Source organism: Tiliqua scincoides, chromosome 2 (genome assembly GCF_035046505.1).
Source record: "Tiliqua scincoides isolate rTilSci1 chromosome 2, rTilSci1.hap2, whole genome shotgun sequence".
Lineage (NCBI taxonomy): Eukaryota > Metazoa > Chordata > Lepidosauria > Squamata > Scincidae > Tiliqua > Tiliqua scincoides.
In genome coordinates this window covers 201,452,879-201,474,515 of record NC_089822.1, presented here as the reverse complement: position 1 = coordinate 201,474,515, position 21,637 = coordinate 201,452,879, and the positions used below count along the sequence as shown (strand labels likewise).

General features: G+C 44.8%; 1 protein-coding gene across 2 annotated transcripts in view; it reads left to right on the top strand.

Annotated features, from left to right (window-relative positions):
- Nucleotides 1-4,698: 4,698 nt before the first annotated feature.
- Nucleotides 4,699-21,637, top strand: part of GRK6 (G protein-coupled receptor kinase 6) — a 40,271-nt gene continuing 23,332 nt past the window's right edge. For both annotated transcript variants that reach the window (XM_066614030.1, XM_066614031.1), the window contains exons 1-2: nt 4,699-4,853; nt 13,196-13,291. In XM_066614030.1, the coding sequence (XP_066470127.1) occupies nt 4,802-4,853; nt 13,196-13,291 (148 nt within the window). In that variant the 5' untranslated portion in view covers nt 4,699-4,801. The remainder of the gene's footprint in view (nt 4,854-13,195; nt 13,292-21,637) is intronic.

Sequence of the window (21,637 nt, the reverse complement as noted above, 5' to 3'; positions counted from 1 at the left end):
GGCACTACTAGTTACTGAATTCAATTTGGTCAAGCTGTTTCTTTTTGAGTCTACCCAGCAAAGTTCAGGCATTATCCATCAGCCTTATTATACTTTTTTCTACCTCTTTTCCTCATTTTGTTGATTCTTTTTCTCTTGGGCTTTTAATAAACTAGTTCATAGATAATTCCAAAGGCATTTGGGGGGGGGGGCAAAACTGTACATGAGTTTCCCAGTGCCTGAAGAAACTTACTGCTTTGCCCCCCTTTCAGGAGCCCAGTGGGTAATTCAATGGGTTGTCACATCTGATTGTTTGCAGCACTGCTGTTATTTGATTTTAAATAAGAACCTCTGGGGTTCTGTGCAATTCTGGGAAGGTTCCCCCCCAACAGTCCCCTTCTGCCTGGTCTCTAGCTTGGGATGATGGCAGTGAACAGAATAACTAGTTTCCCCCCATTCCAGCTGCTGACCCAGTAAAAAGCAGAACAGTAGGAGGAGGTGCATGAGCAGCAACCAGTAGGCACTACATTTTTTGACCTGAAGTTCTCTAGTTTCTTCCCTGACTCAGCAGATCCGTAGTGGTAGTGGGTAGAATCAGGGTGAGTAGAATAATGAAAATGTGATCTATATCGTAGTGTTGTTGTAATTAACCAGCTCTTAGTCTTCCTCCTCCTTGTTGGAGACAACAAGAATACCTGGGGAACGAAGGGCCAGAACTCATTAGCCAAGCACTTCTTGCATTCAGAATGGCCCAGATTCAGTTTCCAATTAAAAGATTCTGGGAAGTTTTTGCTACCGACTAGAGCTGACAATACCAAGCTAGACGACCAATGATATGGCATAAATTGTACAATAAGGTAGTTTCATACAGCCCACAATGCAGGGTTGTTGACTGAAGCAGCCCCATCCCACCTGCAAAGTCTGTCCAGGTCAAGTGACACATCCTAAGGATGGATGCTACTGTACTATTCCCGTGGAATGTAATGCTCCCACACACTCTGACGCAAGTGAATGAAATCCATGAACAATTTTTATATTTTCCAGGTCACTGTTTTTATATTTACTGTGATTCCTCCCACACAGTGTGCTTGTTGTAGGTCACCCATACCCACTGGCATGCTAAATTTTTATACTCATTGGTTTGTTTGGTGGATTTTTTACTTAGCTGGTTGATTCATTGTTCATGAAACAAGGGTTTTGTTTGTTTTCCAAACGGTCAGTCCCAGAGATTTTGTTTTCCCAATAACTGGACTCCTGATCTGCTTTTATAAAGGTCACATTTACATGATGGCGCTGCTCTTGGGGTCAAAATGGCTGCTCAAGCCAGGACTCAGGAGCCAGGGCATTGTTCTGCAAATGACATGCCCATTTAAAAGACATTCAAGTCAATTTCATTTGCCAACACAGCAGCTGTCTTTCTGAGTGCCTGGTTTGAGGAGTGCAGATCACGCAGGCACAAAAATGGAACATAAGACCCATAATCTGTTTAAATTGCATGCAGGAGATCATTTTCAAGCACAAAAAGAATTGCCTTGAAATATATCCACATATTCACATCCACAAACTGCCCTGGACACCAGGTTTTGTTATCTAAGGAAAGATGGTATATAAATCTGAGCAAATATATTGTTAGCTGCATATCTCATTGCAAGCCTGATCAAAGTTTTATGACATTACTATTCAGAGAAGCAGCAGCACAATCCTATACATGTTTACTCAGAAATAAGCCCCACTATGTTCAATGGGGATAATTCCCAGGAATCTGTGCATAGAATCACAGCAGGGCAACCCAATCCAACACTACCCCAGTGCCGGCACTGCACCTGCAGAACCAGCATTGGGTGTAGCAAGGGTGCCATAAAGCACATTTGTGGCACCCAAAGAGTAAGCACTGCTGGTAGGGAGGCCTGCGCTCCTCCCCCCCCCCCCGTTGGAACTGCTTTTGGACCCCCAGCTATCAGCTCAGTCAAGGTAATTGCTGAGCAGAGTGGGGGCATGAGGAGGGTGGCAGGAGGGTGGGGGAGAGGCATTTCTGGGCGGGGGTTGGAACAGGGGGGTGGGACAGGCAGAGGCCTCCTCCACTGAATCCTCCCCCCCCGCCCCAGCTTGAAAGCCCAACATTGGGTTTCTCAAGTCTGTGCCAGCTAAATAGCTGGTGCAGCTCCAAGGATCCCCATTGAGCAGGCTGAGGCATTACTTGGGTGAGGGGACAAGGAGACCTCCAGCCTGGTCAAATCCAACATAGGATGCAGTGGCTGCCATTTGGCAAGGGTGCTCCTGTGCTGGATTGGATTGGGCCCTAAGTCTCATTGAGTTCAGAAAGTATGCAAAGCATTTTGAGCTTTAAATACAGCCTGCATAAGGGTCAAATTACAGGTTATAGTAAACAAATTTTTAACACGGAAGAGCTTGTTTTTTCTTAACTAAATAACACTGCAAAAAAGGGGCAGCACCAATCAGTAGCAAAGAAAGAAGCCCAAGAAAAGTACAGAGCAGAAAAAACCCAGCTTATTATATATTGTTATTGATTGTTGACTCAATACATATTTGCTTTCTTTTGGGACACTTTCTACAAAAGCAGATTCTCAAAACTGAAGACGATATAGTCTGTCCACTTACTCACAGGCAGCCCAATTCTGAGCTGCTCATTGTGCCGAGACTGCCGCAGCGTTGATACAGCTGCTGTGGCATCCTGCGCACCACAGGGCAGCCGCCACCAGCTCCCCTTCCCCCAGGTAACAGAAGTAGCCCTGCAATGGGGCTACTTGATTCTGCAGCAACCCTTGGGCTGCCATAGAATCAAGAGCTTCTGTGTCAGGCCCACAGCCCAACACAGGGCCCAATCCTACCCAGTTTTCCAGAGCCAGTGCAGCTGTGCCGATGCATCCTTTGATGGAGAGGCAGTCACAGAAGGTAAGGGAACAAATGTTCCCTTACCTCAGGGCTGCATTGTACCTGCATCAGTGCTGGAAAGTTGGATAGGATTGAGTCCACAGAGGCTCTGGATGTAGAGGAGCGGAGCTCCTCCAGTCCCACCTCCCTTCCGCCCCACTCACCCCCCAACTCACCTCCCTCCCGCCCCACTCACCCCCCAGCTCACCTCCTCCCTGCACTCCCCACCCCCCCCCGGAATGCCTCCTCCCCACCTCCCTCCACGTCCACACCTACCTGTCTGCTGGCCGGTGGTTCAGGCAACTGCAGAGTGGTGGAGCAGCAGCAGTCCACCGGCGCTAGCCCAGCACCTGCCAGTGCTGAGCTGGCACTGGCGCTGTATCGGCACATGTGCATCACTCAGTGCCAGCGATGGACCAGTGCTAAGAGCTCAGGATTGGGCTCTGAACCAGCAACTACCTACAACAATCTGATTTTTTTCTCTGCACCCATTTGAGGCTGAAACGTCCTGTATATGGATGACATTATACAGACAAGCAGACTGGTTTGATTGAAGTAGTAATCCTGTGTCCAACTGTACCATCTTGGATTGTCGGTAAAGGATCACATGATGTTCAAATACTCTTCCATTTAAAAAAAAACACAACCAAACCCTGCACCAAGAAAACAGGACTGTTCGCTAGGGTGCAACCTTTGTCTCCGAAATCTTTGTTTTCTGTGGACAGGGATGGGGGAGCATTTGATCCCATGAGCCTGTGAAGTGGTACAGCCCAGGTAGAGCTTTATCACCTTCGGAAGCAGTTGGAGCACATAATACCAGCTGCTACCAGCTGCTGAGTGTGCACTCGCCTGTCGGGAAGCAGTTGGAGTGTGAGCGCGCTGATGACATCATGATGCTATGTGGTGTTATGATGTCAGGCATTGCCCTGGGCTCCAGAAGCCCTGGGTACGCCACTGGATAGTCGATACAATATCGGTTGTAATCCTAGATTGCACACATAATCTGTGTTCATTCGGGATTAAGTGATTGAGGTTGCAATCCTATGCATGCTTTCCTGGGAGTAAGCCCCACTGAACTCAATGGGGCTTACTTCTCAGCAGAGACGCTTAGGATTGGGCTGTGAATCCACTGAACTTTTGCATCTGCAGCAATAGGTTCAGGTGCTGGAACTGCTCCTCAGCTATCCAGGCACACCACTATAGAACCCAAGCCTCTGTCTGTCTACTCAGAAGTAAGCCCCATTATAGTCAATGGGGATTACTCTCTGGTAAGTGTGGATAGGATTGCAGCCGTACAGCCCAATCCTATGCCTGTCTACTCAGAAGTAAGCCCCATTATAGTCAACGGGGCTTACTCCCAGGAAAGTGTGGATAGGATGAGACTATTAGCCAGCTCGCAGTGACACCCAACAACCCCTGCCAGGGTGCGTGCGGGTCACGTGGGGAATCCTCTTTCAAGTCCTCCGAAGCTGCCTATCATCTCTCAGAGCATCATAGGCTCCCTACTTCTCATCCAATCACAGAGTTGCATGGCCGAGGCTCCCGCCCCCCTCCCCGCGGGGGGGGGCTCTGCTGGAGTCCCATCCAAAGCCTTACCCAAAAGTAGTGCTAACCAATCATCCCGCCAGAGGGACTCGCCCTGCTCGCGCCCGCCCTTGCCACGCCCCCTTTTCTCTGCGGCGGGCCAATGGAAAAGAAGGGCAGGGAGGAGGCGGGGGGGACTTTGGTCGGACCAATGAGGAGACAAGGCAGGCCGCCCTCGAGAGGGGATTGGCCGAGGCGTGCAGGCAGTGGGCGGGGCTGGATGGAGGTAGGCGATGGAGCTCGCTGAGGTGCTGGACCGGGCAGGTGCGGTGGAGGGAGTGACAGAGTGAGTGCGGCCGGAGGTGACGGCGGCAGCGGTAGCGACGCCTCGAGCGGGCGAGCCTCAATGGAGCTGGAGAACATCGTGGCCAACACGGTGCTGCTGAAGGCGCGCGAGGGTGAGGACCTGGCCCTGCGGCGCGGGCGGTGGCGGCGGTTGCCGCGAGGCCGGGCTGCGCCTGTGTGAGGGAGGAGAAGGGAGCCCCGTCACAAGCCCCGCGTCTCCGGGTGCTCTCCGGCTTGGGCTCGGGCCAGGGCCCGCCCTGCCCAGCCCAGCCCCGCGCCTCCTCCCGGGCGCCTCCTCGCGTGGCGGCGCCGGCGCTGTCACCTGGCTGGCTGCACCGGTCCTTGACCGGGGAGGTGGGCTGCGGCAGGGACGAGGCAGGACCTCCGAGCACGGGCAGGGCGCCCTGCGGTGGCAGTGCGTGGAGGAGAGGAGAGGGGAGTGCCTGCCTGCCGCTCCTCTGCGACTCCAGCGCCTGGGGCTGGTGGCGGGCGGGCGGGCGGGCGGGCGGGCGGGAGGCAGAGAGGGGTGGCTGTGACCAGACCCGGGTGTGAAGCTGCAGCAAGCAGAGGGCCTGAGTCACTGGCCAGTGAGGGGTAGCGAGTAGGAGTCAGGAGCCTGGGAAAGGAGCTGTCCACAGAGCCAGCCCAGGAGCGACTGAAAAATACTCACTCCTGTGGGCAATGGCTGGATGCTGCTTACTGGAGACACTCTTGGTTGTTGTGTGGCAAGGTGAAGGCTTCAGAGGTGAAGGCTTTGAACCATTTCTGGTCTCCAGGAGGGATCTAGACCAGGGGTGTCAAACCGAAGATGCATGGGCTCAATATGGCCCCCCTGAAGCAGTTTATTTGGCCCCCCGTTATAATTGGGCTGTCCCAGAGTGATGGTTGTGCTCTCTCACATCATGAAAATCTGAACCAGGTTTGCACATTTTCTCTTATGTCATTTGCAGCTAATGAGTTTCTGTGTGAGAACAAAGTGTTTATTTCTGCTTAGCGGTGTCACTTGCAGCCCTCAGCAGGCCCCAAGAATGCTAACTTCGGCCCTCTGTGTGAAATGAGTTTGACACCCCTGGTCTCAAACAAAAAAAGTTTGGATTAGTCTCAAAATGTTCCATAGAAGATCTAAACCAAACATAGAGGTGTGAGCTTGCTTCTCCAGACTTGCAGCCCAATCCTATGTGTGTCTACTCAGAAGTAAGTCCTGTTATGGTCAATGGGTCTTACTCCCAGGAAAGTGTGTTTGGGAAATGGGCAGCCTAAGAAATGGTAATACATTTTTATGGTGTTTCATTCAGGATTTTGGATGCTAGCAGCATGAGAGGTTTCTTATGCATCAAACAAATTTACTCTAGGTAGAGCCTTGGAAGTTTATTATATTGTAATGCATCTGCAATGGGGCTTTTCCCATAGGAACAGTGTTCTCTTACTGTAGAGCAGCAAGGATGTTTTGGAATTGCCTTTTGAAGCTGGTGTGTGTGATCCCGTAATGTGATTTGCTGTATTAAACAAAATAAGACCTTGGTTCTCAAATGTTCCAGAACATCTCTGTCACCTTAAATCTGACCTGGGTGGTCTGTTACCAGGTTTTACCTTTTTAACTGAAGTCTATCAAGATAATCTGGCATTACTGCAGTTTGTTATTTTTGCACACTTCCTAGCATTAGTTTATATTTGTTGAGTTTAAAAATCATGGGCTTACTGATGTAGTGCAAAATGATGCATTGCTTTTCTTATGGCCTTGTCTTTGATCACCTGCACAAAGATAAGAAAAAGAATGATGAAGCTATGCTTCCATTGCTGCTGTAGCCCTAGATGTCCTTCTGGTGAAGAAGTTGAGTTCTGACAGATGTTACTGAAAACTTATGCATCTGCTATTGTAAAGCTGCCACTCTCTTTGAGTGCCTTTTGAAACTTATTGAGAGAATGCTATCATCTTCAATGGACTTTGGTAGAAATGCGTATGTTTATGTACAAGTGTGTAAGATTTGCGTTATTTTGCATGATTCATTCTGTTTTCTCATGTCCTTAAGTAGGGGCAAATGATGACTATACAGAGCACTGAAGCCACACCACCTGACTCCTAGAAATCCTGTTCTTTCTCTGACTTGATTCTTAAAACTTTGCTAAAAATTGTTCACGTTATTGAAAGCTGGGAGTTCTAGGATGCTGAATTCTGCACCCAGCACCAAACTACTTGCATTGCGATAGCAGGAGGCACCTAGCTCTGGTCTTTTGGTTCACTTCTGCTTGCACAGTGTCTTGCATAAAGGTGCATATGAGATCCTTTCTTTCTTTTTTTAAATTTTTTTTATTTTCCAAAAAAACCCCACAAATATAAACAAACACATGACAAACACAAACTCAATATACAACACAAAAACACACCATTGGAGGGTGCAGGCAATCATATATCAGTATATCTCAATCAATACGTATCTCCTAATCTTGTTCCTCTTCTAATTTAGCCTCTTAATATCATTGAGATCCTTTCTTTCTGAGGCTACTGTGAATTGGAAGAAAGATGCCTCTCTCTCTCTCTCTCTGTGACTTCTGTTTTGTAACATAAATAGGCTCAGGTTGTGTGGCTAGAGGCTTTGATTATGGGTTGGTTGCCTAGTGTAGTGGTTTTCAAACTGGGGTGTCATGATGCCCCAGCTTGAAGGCCCTGGCCTCTGCCCCCTTAAGGGGCGGGGGCAGCGAGGAGGTAGGGAGGAGGCAATGATGCAATACCCAGGATCGTGTTGCTAACAGGGCTGCAGGGACTGGGATGCACTCACCAGCCCCTGCAGCAGCCTGTCAGGGATGCAGGGAGCCCTGCATGAGCATCTGCACTCAGCAGAGCTCCCCAGTCTTCTAAAAGTGAAAGTGGTGTGTTTGCGCTCACTTCTGGTTTTGTGGAAGTGGCGCGCGATTGTTCCACTTTCACTTTTGATGACTTGGGGAGCCCTGCAGACACACATGCAGGGCTCCCCGCACCCCAGGACAGCTGCTGCAGGGACTGGTGAGTGCATCCCAGTCCCTGCAACCTCGTTAACCCCCTCCCCATCCAAGACTTACTGCAGTTCAAACTCTTCCTGAGAGTTTGAAAACCGCTGGCCTAGTGCATCCTGGTATGTGACAATTTAAGAACAGCTTAAGTAAAATCTGCAGCCTACTTTCTTAGTTTGCTATCCATGCTTATCCTGTCTTAGTTCACTCCCTGAAAAGTGTGTGTGTTTGGTTTTTCCTGCCTCTCATTTTGTGTGAAAAGAGAATAACCCATCCAACCTTTAAAGCATCTTATACATCATGTATAAGGGCCCTGTATAGAGGAAATGTCCTGGGTATGAAAGAGTATAAAATGCAGTGTCAACCAGAGGACAGTTTTTAAAAGCTTTATTCTTTGACAAGTAATTTAGGCTTATTTCCTCCAGAGAAATAGGTGTTTTTATAATTAGACAGCTTCTGGGATAGACAGAAACTGTTCAAGTGTTGGGTGGGTGTTTTCCCCCCAATTGTTCTGTTAAAGACCTTGTAAAGGATTAAAACTTAGAATTTAAGAACTAGTGCAGAATTCAAGAGCTAGCATAGTAGTTAAGAGAATGAACTGTGAATCAGTACTTCCACAGTTCAGATCTCACCTTAGCTATGAATCCACTATGTGTCTTTAGGCTAGCCACTCCCTCTCAACTGCAATATGGAAATATTTCTTCACATTACAGTGTTGTAAGAATGGCATCAAGAATAATGCATGTGAAGTGCTTCAAACACTTGAAAAGTACTATACCAGAAAAAATTTATAATCTTTAAATTATCACTACCAGATACTTGGGAATTTAATTCACATGACAGGATTGTTATGGGGAGGGAGCAAAGCCCTAGAACAACCAGCGGGTAGCAAAGAACTGTTGTGAGAAAGTTTAAAAATAGGGTTCTTGTCAGGATCAGTCATTTCCAGGTGAGTGGTGAGAAAATTTTGATTGATTATCTTTTTCACTTCAATACTTGCCTGTGCACAATTGTGTCCAGATCCAAAGGTATCTTTGGATACCTCTATCTCTTATCTCGGTAACTTCAAGTAACTGAGTTGGGATAAGAGTCTTACTGTTCTGGAATGGGTTTCGGATGAGAGATGGACATGATGTTCAGCATGTTCTTAAATATACCTGCTCTCTAGGGGGTGGACTTCTTTTAGATTTTGTTTGAAAAGATGACCTAAGCACTCCCTGCCATAAATTACTGGCCATTTTAGAGTAGGAGGTGACTAGCGCTGACAGATATTTTTGCAAGAGTTCAGGGTTCATGTGGAATTGGGTGCAGAAAATCAGGACTGTGTCTCATTTTGAAATGCATTTCATTAGTAATGAGCTTCCTCAGAATTATGAATATGAGTAAAGCCAGGGTCTAGGAGAGGGGGGTAAAGGGGGTAATTTGTACCTGGGCCCAGGGTCCAAAGGGGAGCCCAGGAGCCAAAGCAGGGGGCCCAGAAATTTCCTTAGCTCTTATGTTTTCCTATCTACTCAGACTTGTTGCCTGCACAGGATGCTGGGGACACTACTGATGCCACATGGTTTGGTAGACCTGGGCTTCAAAGACTTTTCCAGCTGTCTTTACCCTCTCCCTACCCTGCTTTGCCCCTCCCTGCCCCTATTCTGCTCAACCATCACCACCTGCCCCGGCTCTGTTTCACCCCTCCCACTTTGCAAAGGGGCCCAAAAGAAACTTTGTACCACCTGATAAAATTCCTCTCAGAGGCCCTGGGTAAAGCAAACCAAAGCCCGTAATAACCCTAGATGGCTGGGAATTTTAACTAGTGAGAAATCTTTTCTTTTTTTTTCTAGCCTGCCAGGAATTATTTGCTGGGTATAGAGACTTGGGGCCAAATAAAAATCAAATGGGTATTCTTTTTAAAGTATGCATGTAACTTCAGTGTGCTGTTATAGATCACTGTGGTGTGTTGTAGAAGGATGCATAATGGCTACTTGCACTACTCTGGAACTGCTACAGTAGCATTTTAGAGAAAGTGCTTTATGTCCACTAACTACTGAGATCTGCCACTTCCATGCATCTTTTATGCATGGTATTGTAACTGAGCTTTATTAAGTAGCTATGTAAATTAGATGGAGCCTCTTTAGCTCATAATACATTTCTCTGAAACATTTCACATGTGAGAAAGTTCTTACTCAGAAAGCTGTTCTGGGTAGGAAAATATCTTGCTGTCAGTAGATGGTCATGCTTCATATAAGTATATCAGTACATGCACTGGGAAATTGCAGTTGTCTGTATTTTCATAGTAAGTATACTTAGAGTAAAATAGACCTGTGTCTGGTAGTTACATAATTAGCATATTGTTTGTCTGTTTCTTACCTTGAAGTATTTTCCTGCATAGGAAACCAGCACTAAGGGCCACTTGGTGTACCTGAACAAACAGAGTTGCTTGAAAAAGAAGCATCACATTGCAGTATTCTGTCTCCCTGTTCTTCTGGCACTGGCTTATTCCATGACCAAGTGTTTCTTATAGCTTGTTAAAGCAACTATACTGGTCCAGTCTTTCTTGGCTCATTACTGGTGAGGGGCTCTAACAAGCCTTACACTTTTTAATTATGACCCTTGCATTGCAACAGCAAAACTGGAAAAGGATCAGAGATATAATCCATCAAATACTGTGCCGATCTTATGATTTGGTGATCGTGAATGCAAAGTTATCTGTATGTTATGTTACAAACTTAAATAAAAATTCTGTGGTGATGTAACCAAAAATCTGTACCAAAAAAATCTCTGAATTCTGTAGCCTGTTCCAATTATGCAGTTATTGATGTCTGCCTATCAAAGGGAGGACTAAAGTTATGTAGAGCACTGAAGCAATGTCCTCCCTGAGCACTGAGATACTGCTGATCCCCCACAGGCTCAAAAATACTTGGTAACTTCAAAAGCTGGTTATGATAACATTTAGGTTAATGAAGTCTTAATCTCTTTTTTTCTGGAGATTCTTTATTGAATTTTTAAACATAGTGAATCCCATCAAATGTTTGTGGAAGGGATACATTTTGATTTTATGGGGAGGAGAATGCAGGGGCACACTGTCTCCACCCTCTTAAAGCTCTAGTGATTCTGTTCCGCAGAGATAAGATTACATGGAACTGTGGCTGAGATACTGTTTCCTTTTTTTCCCCTGTAGTGGATTTCTGTTCTGTGGTACACACTTATGTGCACATGAACACGAAAAGGCCTATCATCCGTGGGCTTGGTGAGAGGCCAAGCTATAAGACTACCAACTTTGATACCTCTCTGAGGTCCACAGGCTTTCTTATACCAGTTGATTGTTCCTTTTATAGAACTGGTTTAGGGTATTGAGACAGTATTGTGCAGCTGGCTACCAAGTGCCTTGATTCATTTCCTTCCTAGGTTTGTACAGTTAGTCATGTGGCACAACTGTTGGCCTGTTTTAGGCAATGCTTCTTTTCTAACGAAAAAAAAAAGTTGAGAACCTTTCTTTCTCTTCCCTTTCAGCTTACCCTCCCCCATGGTCACCTTGCCAGTGTACAACATTTTATAGTACTGTAAAACTTGTCTCAAAAAACTAGTTCCTTCTGTCTTAAACTGTGTGTCTGACAGCAACCTAGGCTTTTCTTTAATGTCTGATAATATTTTTGCACAGTAACTTCTTTGAAACATGGAGCTTTATTTAAATAGAAGTGCGACCCCATTTATCAGTTTTGATTTATTATAATGAAGTTGTGTTGAATCTTAGGTAGGCAGAATAACATATAGTTTCTGTAGACTGTGGAGGGGGGAGTGAGCGGATTCTAAAGTGGTCACCCTGAACTGGCAAGTTTTCACTGTACAATGCCAAGCTGATGAGATAGGTTGCTCATCAGCTTGTTACATGGTAACTATGCGGCTTGTTAAATTCCCTCCCCCCATTTTAAAAGCCTGTTGTAAATGACTTCTGGTAACCATTTGGTAGTGTCATTTAATCATACTGCATTGGTTGTTAGCTAAGGATTGGCTGTTTTTCTTTTGCATGTCTTAGGCTGCTGGGAGAAATTGCTGAAGAACAGATTGAAACATTTCACTCCTCATGCACAAGCATTTGAATGTGGCTAGAAGGTCTGGCTGTGGTATAGTGGTTCTCAGACGCTCTGGGAGTTTGAGCCCTGCTGTAAGTTCTTGCAGGGGACAGGTGAGGCAGAGCAGGGCTCCCCACACCCCCAGAACCCCGCCTTTGGTAAGCCTAAGCAAGCCCCTGCACCCCTCTGCAGCAATGTGATTCTGGTGATTGTGTTGCTGCCTCCCCACCCCTTAAGGGTGCAGAGACCAGGGCTCTCTGACTGGGGCATCATGATACCCCAGTTTGAGAACTACTGCTGTAGGGTGTGGGAAAATCAATTCAAGTCTTTACTCAGTCATGAACTCTGTGGGGTGGTCTTAAGCATGTTTTTATTTTTCATTCTGAACCTCTCTGCTTTGAGGGTATTGGGTCAAGCTATGACTGCCCTGGCCCCTCTTTGTTGGTGTGGGAAAGAAAACTGGATTGTTTAAAAAGGGATCATCTGAGTAGTCTGATGCTGTCTGGAAGGCTTTATGGAGATCAGTGAAAAACCTCCATTATGTGACCTGCCTGACTGGATGGGGAGGTTCCCTGTAGATTCTCTTCTTCACTTTTTTGACCTATCATGAGGAGTAGGTGGTATGCATAGTATAGGCAGTAATTTAAAGCTGTAATTCTTACCATGCATAATAATGCCTGAGGGCAGGCTAGAGGGACCAAGCAACTTGGCTCTAAAACTTCATGTTAGTATTGTAAAATTTGTATTAGCTCCCTGCTTTCAGGATGTCAGTTAACCCTCATTCCACTCCTTAAAGGGAAGTAGAGCAATATTACTATTCATTGCCTCAGTCTCATGTGATTAAGGTTGATATACACAATTTACTTTGCAGTTAAGTCCCACAGAATTCAAAGGGCTTTACTTCAAGTAGTCATGGCTAGGGTTGTGTTATAACTTATGGCTGCCCTAAGAATTTGCTTTTGTACGAAGTAGGTGTTTAGGAATGGCTCTCAAGGTCATAGTTTATTCTTCTAGTGGAGGTGCCCGCTTAGTACGAGTCGTATATAAAGACTTAGCGTTGCATAACAAGACAGTAATGTGTACTTGTAATTGTGGTAAGAAAAAGAATCTTGGCGATTGTATTTCAGTATGTGTTTAGCTAAGCAAAGATTAGTTACAAGGAACACTCTGTGACCTTAATCAAATCTTCGCTCTACTGGAGATGGTTCTTTTTTCTAAAAGGTTGGTAGTGGTAGTGCCAGGAAAGTGCTGTGAGCAGATTTGGCCAATTATTTCTTGGTCACCTCTAGACCGAGTTTGGCTGCAGGGCAAATATTGATAACAGGCCTTCCTAGAATGTATTCTCGTTTGTCCCAGTTCTTGGACTGTTTCACTGGTTTTTCTTCTTTGTTCTGTGTCTCATGCAGGTGGAGGAGGCAACCGAAAAGGCAAGAGTAAGAAGTGGCGCCAAATGCTGCAGTTCCCACACATCAGCCAGTGTGAAGATCTTCGCCGCATTTTGGGTGAGAAGCATTGAAAGCTGCTTTCTTCCCCACCATTCCGTACTGGGAATGGCGTGATGCTTGGTTATAAATGAAGAAACTTGCATGCCTGGCACAAAATCTTGTTTGTTCACCCTCTTGCCTGATGTGCTCATTCAAATGTATGTCTTATGTTGGATTTCATGGAGGTAGAGTTGTAAGTTACCAGATATCTTTGATCTGGGCAAGCAACACAATGCAACATTGTCCCACAATGCCCTGCTGATAATTTTATGAGCAGTTGTAGCTCTGAAGTAGACAGATGCTTTGCCTACAGAAAATGTCGGTTTCAGTCTCAGTAGTAGGACTGAGAGAATCCTCTATGAGAGTCATCCTCTATGCTGGGCCTAATTTGGTGTAAGGCAACTTGATTTGTTCTATGGCACCTTCCAATCCTTGCAGCACTTCCTTGTCTTCATTTGAAGTAGCCAGTGCACTGCCTGACAAACTTGTGTGAGCACATACGAAGTTACCTTATACAGAGTCCAACCATTTGTCCATTGCGGTTGATATTGTCAACCCTGACTGGGTGGCTCTCTAGAATTTCTGATGGATCCCTAATGATGCTAGGGATTGAGCCTCAGATCTTCAGTATGCAAACCACTCAGCTAAAACCTCTCCCTTGCTTCCACTTTCTCTTTTCTGTTCACCTTGTGCTTTGACTCCAACTACTTCAAGATGCATGCTTCTCCATGCCTCTCCCTTAGCCTGGCCATATCCCGGGGAACACTCATTATGTGTTATGTTCCTTTTCCTAAATGTATTAGGAAAAGGAATGCTGTCTCTGAAGAGACAGAGCATCTTCCTCTGCAGACTGGCTGGCTCACCACTTGCCCCCTCATCTGTTAACTAGTGATGAAGTTATATGGTTATAATAACACAGTATGCTTTTTGAGAATAGTTAGATGAGGTAAGGGAAGAGTGGAACTATTGCCCAGCAAGATGAAATGAGTCTTCTAGTCCAAGCTTGTTTCCTAAGTTGCTGATAAAGCAATTTCTTATAATGTGCCAAATGAATGTGTGTTGCAGTCAGGGTGGAAGCCCAATAACCTTTTCAAGATGGAAGTCTTTAACTTTTTCTCCAAGAATTTCCTGCAAATCCAATCTGATTTCTTGGGCAATAGACAAATATATGCAAGAAATTTGGGTGCAGAAAAGGGCGGGTCACATAAAGCAGCTCCGTTAATGGAATATATAACTCAGAGTTTCTTGTTACTAGCATGATGTGCTTAGTCAGGCCTCCTATTAGAACATCTGCATCTCCTTAATGTATGGGAGAAGTATAAGCTTCCTCACAGATGTCAAAGGTGATCTTTCTTCCCAGGAACATATGCTTTGGTACAGTAGATAGTATTAATTTTTAAAAAGGTCTTTTTACCTATGTCTCTCACTCTCCCTACTGTGAACTCGGTGTCAGCTATTCTATTTGAGATTCAGATTTATTCCAATGATTCCCCCTTCCCCTGGAAGAATAGTATCATAGGATTTTATGATACTGTTGCTTCATTGAAATTGAGGTAAGGGGTCAGATGAGACTTCTCTGTTTTTTAAACTTAAAAAGGAAAACAGATCATAAATTCTAATTGGGATTAAATGTTAACTGCTGGGAACTTCAAATTGCCATAACTAGTCTTATGCATGAAAAGGTTAATGAGATGGGTGAGAGGTTCACCCCATAAAACCGGATTTTTATTGATGCGTTCTTGAAGAGCTTAATCTGACCCTTTGACAAATGGTACAGTATCTTGTGCTATGGTAACGCTATGGTAAGCCTAGACAACTTAATGAAAAACCGAGACATCACCGTGTCAACAAAGGTCCATATAGTCAAACTATGGTTTTCCCAATTGTAATGTATGGCTGTGGCAGCTGGACCATAAGCAGGGCTGAGTGCTGAAGAATAGGCACTTTTGAATTATGGTGTTGGAGAAGACTTTTGAGAGTCCCCTGGACTGCAAGGAAATAAAATCAGTCAATCCTACAGGAAATCAACCCTGACTGTTCATTGGAAGGACAAGTGCTGAAGCTGAAATACTTTAGTCATCTCACGAGAAGGGAGGACTCTTTGGAAAAGACTCTGATGCTGGAAAAAATTGAAGGGAAAAGGAGAAGGGGACAGCAGAGGATAAGATGGTTAGATAGTGTCACAGAGGCAATTAACATGAATTTGGATTCTGGAAGTTAGTAGCAGACAGGGGGGGCCTGTAGTGCTGTGGTCCATGAGGTCACAAAGAATTGGACATGACTTAACGACTGAACAACAGCATAGTATTTAGTTCAATTTCTTATCTATTTTTTTCTTTCTGATCCCAACTACGAATCAAGCCAAGATTTCCTTGTTCTGCCCACAATGACGCCCAGGCTTTTTCCTTGAGTGGTTTCACTTAATTATTCCTTCGGATGTGCATTATCTTGTGTTTGATGGAAGATGAAATTCTGTGTTGGTGTTCTGCCAGTGTTCCAATGCTGCCTCTTGAAACTCGGGTTCTTTCTGCATCTGAACTCTTGGAAGACAGCTGGAGTGTTGGGAGAGTTAGAAGACAGCTGGAGAGCGTTGGTTTGCCATAGTTTGGGTGGCACTTTCTCCCACAAGGGCTACTATTTGAATGGCCCCCAAGATTTTACCATTCTGTAAGGTGGCTCTTCTGTTTTCTGCCTCTTCAGAAAGCTCAGTGTGCAGCTTGCTGTCAAATTTTTCAGTTAATGCTACTTCAGACATGGTGTACAGTTGATGCACTTGCTAAGACTAGAATGTGGGAAAGAAAAAGGCAGGCTGTGCTCCAGAATGCCTTGAAAGGCAGGAATGCCTTGCAAGGATCAGCAAGGCAGGAAGGGAGGTAGCTAGTTGGCTGTGAAAGCCTCACCAATAGCTAGTTTTTGGTCATCAATTCATCTGTGAACCAGTGATTGAAAACCAGCACAGTAAAAAAGTTGAAACATAATATGGAAAGTGATCCATCACCCAGAATTTCTCAGCACACTTCTGGTGCAAAACAGTGCAAAGGCAGAGTCTTCTGTTCCTCAAACAGATAAAAAGAGAACACTGTGATGAATACATGAAGTCTGGGTTTTCATAGAGAGGAGAGGAGGGCTTGTATTATTACAAACATTTTGCTAATATGAAGGGTACAATGTACGTATTATTGCCAAGGGATATGCAAGTGAAAAAGGTTGGGAATCACTGCAGGAGATCCATGAATCAAATCCACCTTTAAGGTGGACATGAGGAGAACCATGAATCAAAGATACCTTTAAGGTGTCTGGTGTGTTAAGCCAGAAGCTCTACACACAACATACAACCCATAACACATAACTGAGTGTGTGCAATTCAATTCACAGCAGAGAGATGAGATATTTGCAACCCTTTTTACTCAGAAGTAGACCCACTGCTTTCCATCGGTGTTATTCTTAAGTAATGGTGCACTGAATTGTAGCTTGGGAAGGAGGGTCCCATCCTGGTTTTTCAAAAAACAGACCTGCTTTGCAAGCATTTGCAAAGCATAACCAGGCTGCAGCAGAAGGAAGGAGAATAAAAGGTTAACTTTGACTGGAATGTCCCTGGAAAGTAACTATAGCAAAGAAAAGATGCTTAAAAATGTCTACTATACTCTTCCCTCTCCCTCGATATTCTTTCTAATTACCGTAGATAGTACATATAGTACGTGAAATTTTTGCCAAGTAATCAAGCTCCAATTATCACTTTGACTTGTCTCCAGGTCAGTCAGAGGGCAGAGACTTTCAGCTCTGAAAAGTGTTTCTCAGCTGAGCTGTTGCTCAGCTCAGGCAGGCACTTGTTGAGTGTCCCTGGGAGTACATGAATACCAGGTTGGGAACCACTGTTTTACTGGTATGTAGTTTACAGTGCAGTTACTCTGATAATGTTTACAAAAAGGTGGTGAAGACCAGAATTTAAAAAAGAATAAAAATGTATCTTATGATCTTTTACTATGTTTTTAATAAATTAGAGACTACAGTTCTTGGGTAACAATTAGTGGTAGGTTATTTTTCAGGATCTGGCCTTCTGTAAAATCAGACAAAACTATAGTCAGGCACCCCCCTAAGTTTAACCCCTGACTTATCCGAGGGTCATAGAAAATTCCATGATCGTTGGCTCAAAACCTGCCTTCCACTTATCTGTGGTGTTGACTTGCAGACGAGTGTCTGCAGTATATGACTTCTGGGAAATGTGTACTCCTCCTAGGGAGCCACTGGCCGGCGAGTGAACAGTCTCCTGCTGTTCACATGTTTTTTAAAAGGCACATTTGTCTCCCATACTATGCATAATGGTATTTTTTTTTTCAGAGAATAGCAGGGCTATTCTCTGGATTCAGTGGACTGCAGAGATCTTGCCTTTTCTGGTAACCCTAAGTCTTTGCTCTTGAGGTGAATTTCCCTCTTGAATCTCTTTATGGAGAGGAGGCAGTTATGTCTAACAGTGTTATCTGCCTAGTGCAAAACCCTTCCCTTTCTGTATGGATTGGCTAAAACAAGAGTGCTCTGCAGTAGTACCCCTGATCCAGCAGAGTGAAGAAGAATTCTCTGATCTTGCCAAGCTCTGAACCCTTCACCTTCCTTCATTCAATACACTCATTTCCTGTTACAGAAGGAAACAGTGCAACTTGCGTATGGCCCCTTTCCCCTCCCCTCCACCCTTTCTGCATTGGTGTTGTTTTCTTCAAGTGTATTCTCAAATCAGGAAACCACAGCTTCCTTAGAGAAACTGCTGCACAGAGGAAATTACTTACAACATGCATCATTTTGGGGCAGGGTGACTTGCAATAGAGGGGCTTCTGGGGAACTGATAAGTGAACTGATTCCAGCAAGGTGGGTGGGTGTATGAGGCACTGTCTTGGGTTAATGGGGAGAGAACCATGGCATGTAGAAGTAGTTGGGTTAAATCAGATAGGGCAGAGAAAAATTCCTGCCTGAAACCCTGGAGAGCCACTGCTAGTTTATAGTGACAGTACTGAACCTGGGTGGACCAATGGTATAAGTATGTTTCCTGTGATCCTGAAGAAAACATTCAAATCCATAAATATCTGCAATATTACTGGTTGTTCCAAATAGTATTTTAAAAACATTGCATTTAAAAATTTCATGTTCTCATCTGTTCCCATGTGATGGTTTTACTAGCAAAGACCCCAGGCCATAACTAACTAAGGACTGGTGCATGTTATGCTGCCTCTATAGTGAACATGTACCTCAAGAGCACAAGGTCTCATTGTGTTTTAGGTAAGTATTGGAGGGATCAACTCTTGTTCAACCAAAGTCTTATGTATTTGGCTAGTGAGGTACAATAAAATACATCTCAGCTTGTAAATCCAGCAGATGATGGATGTATTGATTGTTGCGTTACACGGTACAGTGCTGCTGCAAAGTGCACTACCTTGTAAAGGAAGAGTAAAAGGAGGTTTCTGGCTATATGAAATTGCAAGCTCATGCACATGACCAAATATCCTAATTTTATTCTATAGTAGTTAGAGCCAGAGGAAGATTATTTGAGGCTTTCCGAATTATGTATATATTTTTACCTTGCCTTTCATGCTCCCAGGTTGCTCACAACAATTAAATTAACAATCATGCCCAATTAAGCCCAACAAAATGCTTAGTTTTGAAGCAGCATAAATAAAAAGCAAACTGACATCAGCAAAAGAACTACAAAGCCATCCCCAAACAACAAAATGAATCATCCCATAAGTGATTTATTCACTTTATCTTTTCACCTGATACCAGAGCAGCCATTTACAACCAATATGCCATGGCACACTGGTGTGCCATGAGTGGTCCACAAGTATGCCACAGGAATTTGGGGGATAATCACTTATTAGTGGGGCCAATGGAGGATGTGAGCCCCCCACTCACAGCATGGTGTACCTTGTCAAAAACCTGATGGTGTGCCTTGACAATTTTAGTGCCTTGTCAGTGTGCCATGTGATGGAAAAGTTAAAATCACTGCATCAGAGTATTGGAGGAGAGGGGGCTGGCCTGATCTCCACAGGCAGGGTGTCACCACAAAGAAGGTCTTCTCTTCTGTCCCTACCAGCCAAACCTCTACTAGCAGTAGAACATGCAAGAAGGGCTCTTTAGTTGATTTCAGGAGAAGAGCCATCTTGTATGAGCAGAGATGGTCTTTCTGCTACCTTGTCCCTAAGCCATTTATGACTTTAAAGGTAACAACCAGTACTTTGAATTGCATTTGGAAATTGGCCAGTAGCCATTGTAGCTAGTATAACAGCAGAGCGATACAGTCAAATTGCTGGTGCCAGTCAAATTTGCTGTGCAACCTTCTGTGATAATTGACGTTTCCAAGTGGTCTTCAAGAGCAGTCCCACATAAAGCACATTACAGTAATCCAGACTTTACATAGCCAGTGCATTAATAACCATTGCCAGGTCTGAGTGATCCAGGAAAGAATTTGATTGATACACCATCTTAATCTGGGCAAAGATGCTGTGGGTCACAGCCACCATCGGGTCATCTGGGAACCTTGTTGAGTTCAGAAGCACCCTGCAAACCTCATTCTTCAAGGGGTTTCTTCATCCGAAACAGGCTGTCAGTGCCCTGGGCCAGTCTTCTGCAAGTCTGCCTTTTCAGTTTTAATGTTAACATCTTCACCTTCATCCAGCCCACAGCTGTCCCCAGTCAATTTAAAATTTTCACAGCCTCTCTAGCACTTAATGGAATGGAGATATAAAACTGGATGTCATCTAAATATTAGTGACTCCCTATGCCAAATCCCTGGATAACCTTTTCCCATAGTTGAAGGGATTAAGGGTTGAAGGATGAGTGTGAGAAGAATGACATTGTTCCCTTTTATTAGACTACTAAACCCTGTACTTCTGCAGGAGTCACTTGATCTGGGCATGCATTCTTATTGGAAGGTGAATGAGGGTAGCAGCAACACCCTTGGAGAGGGATGACTAGAAACCTCATTTGTAACTATTATGGCTCTTATAAGTCGGCAATTCCCAAAGTGCATGCTGAGACACACTAGCCTGCTGTGGGAGAACTCCTAGGGTACCACAAGAAATATTAACAATGGCCCCTGTAAGCTCACCCACGGGGGAGGCTGCCTGCTGCTTCTCTGCATGTCATCACTGCTCTGATTGTGCCACCTTCCAGGCAACCTCTGTTAGGGGCAAGTAATTTTGTCGTGTCTCTATTCCTAGTGTTATTGTTCAGTTGTTTCTGAAGTAGTAGAAGATCCCATTCTGAGAAGAGATGCAGCCCTTCTGAATCTGAATCCCTTCTGAAGTCACTGCTCTGTGCTTGCCTCCTTCTGCTCCCTTTGGGAGGCATACCCAGATCAATGGCTCATGCCGCAGTGGGCTGTTCACTACATTCTGATGAATTTACCGTTGTTTAATTTCCTGCCCTCAGCCTGAACAATAACACTTTATACCCCAGGAATCTTGCTGCTTTCCTATCACAGCTAACTTTCTTTTCAATTCTGTCAAATTGGAGAGAGAACGACACCAATCAGAAGGCTAAACAGGTGCAGTATCTGGTTGTTAGTGATGACACCTGCTTCATTTTTTCTGAATCAACTAGGATTAGATTGGTGAAAGGGAGTTTTTACTATCATCACCCGAAGCTAAAGGGCCCAGACAGTCTTTCCCAAGTCTTCCGTGGGAAAACCTTCCTGTTATTTTCACAGAGAGCCTTAAAATCTGAGGGCTATACTTAAGACCAGCCACTGGTGGAACATGGGCTGTCTAGTAGACATGGTAGGCTGCTCCCTCCTGAGTAAACTGAGACTACGCAGGAGAACTGTACAAGTAATATTGGTTGATTTAAAGGCTGAAAAATCAAAGCAATGGAGGGTAAAGAATGCATAAGATAAAAACAAGGCACTAACTAGCAAAGGGGAGGAAGGGTTGGTGGCAGCGGCAAAGATGGGAAGGATGTTGACATACAAGTGACAGGTAAAACAAAAACCATGATGCCACTCTTCTGGTACTCTTTACCTGCTTTACTTATTTGTCCTATTCCAGCGTACTGGTCTTGGGACCACACTTGTAGCAAGGTGAGCAGGCGCACCTCGTGAAGCATCAAATAACTTCTGACAGCAGATCTGGTCAAATGCTCAAGGGGTGAGAGAGAGGGCACTACTTTTTACAAGCTGTGGGTATAACCAGGTTTCACCTGAGGAATTTGGTATAATGTGGGAGGTCACCTCAGGTTCTAAATTTTTGGGAATCACTGTCCAATTTGCTGAATCAAAGCCAAGTTCTCTGTTTACTGTCAGTTGGAGAAGAAGTAGGTGCTTACACAATAAGTGCTACTACAGTAGGACAAACATGGCTGCTGTTGCTGAATGACTCAGCA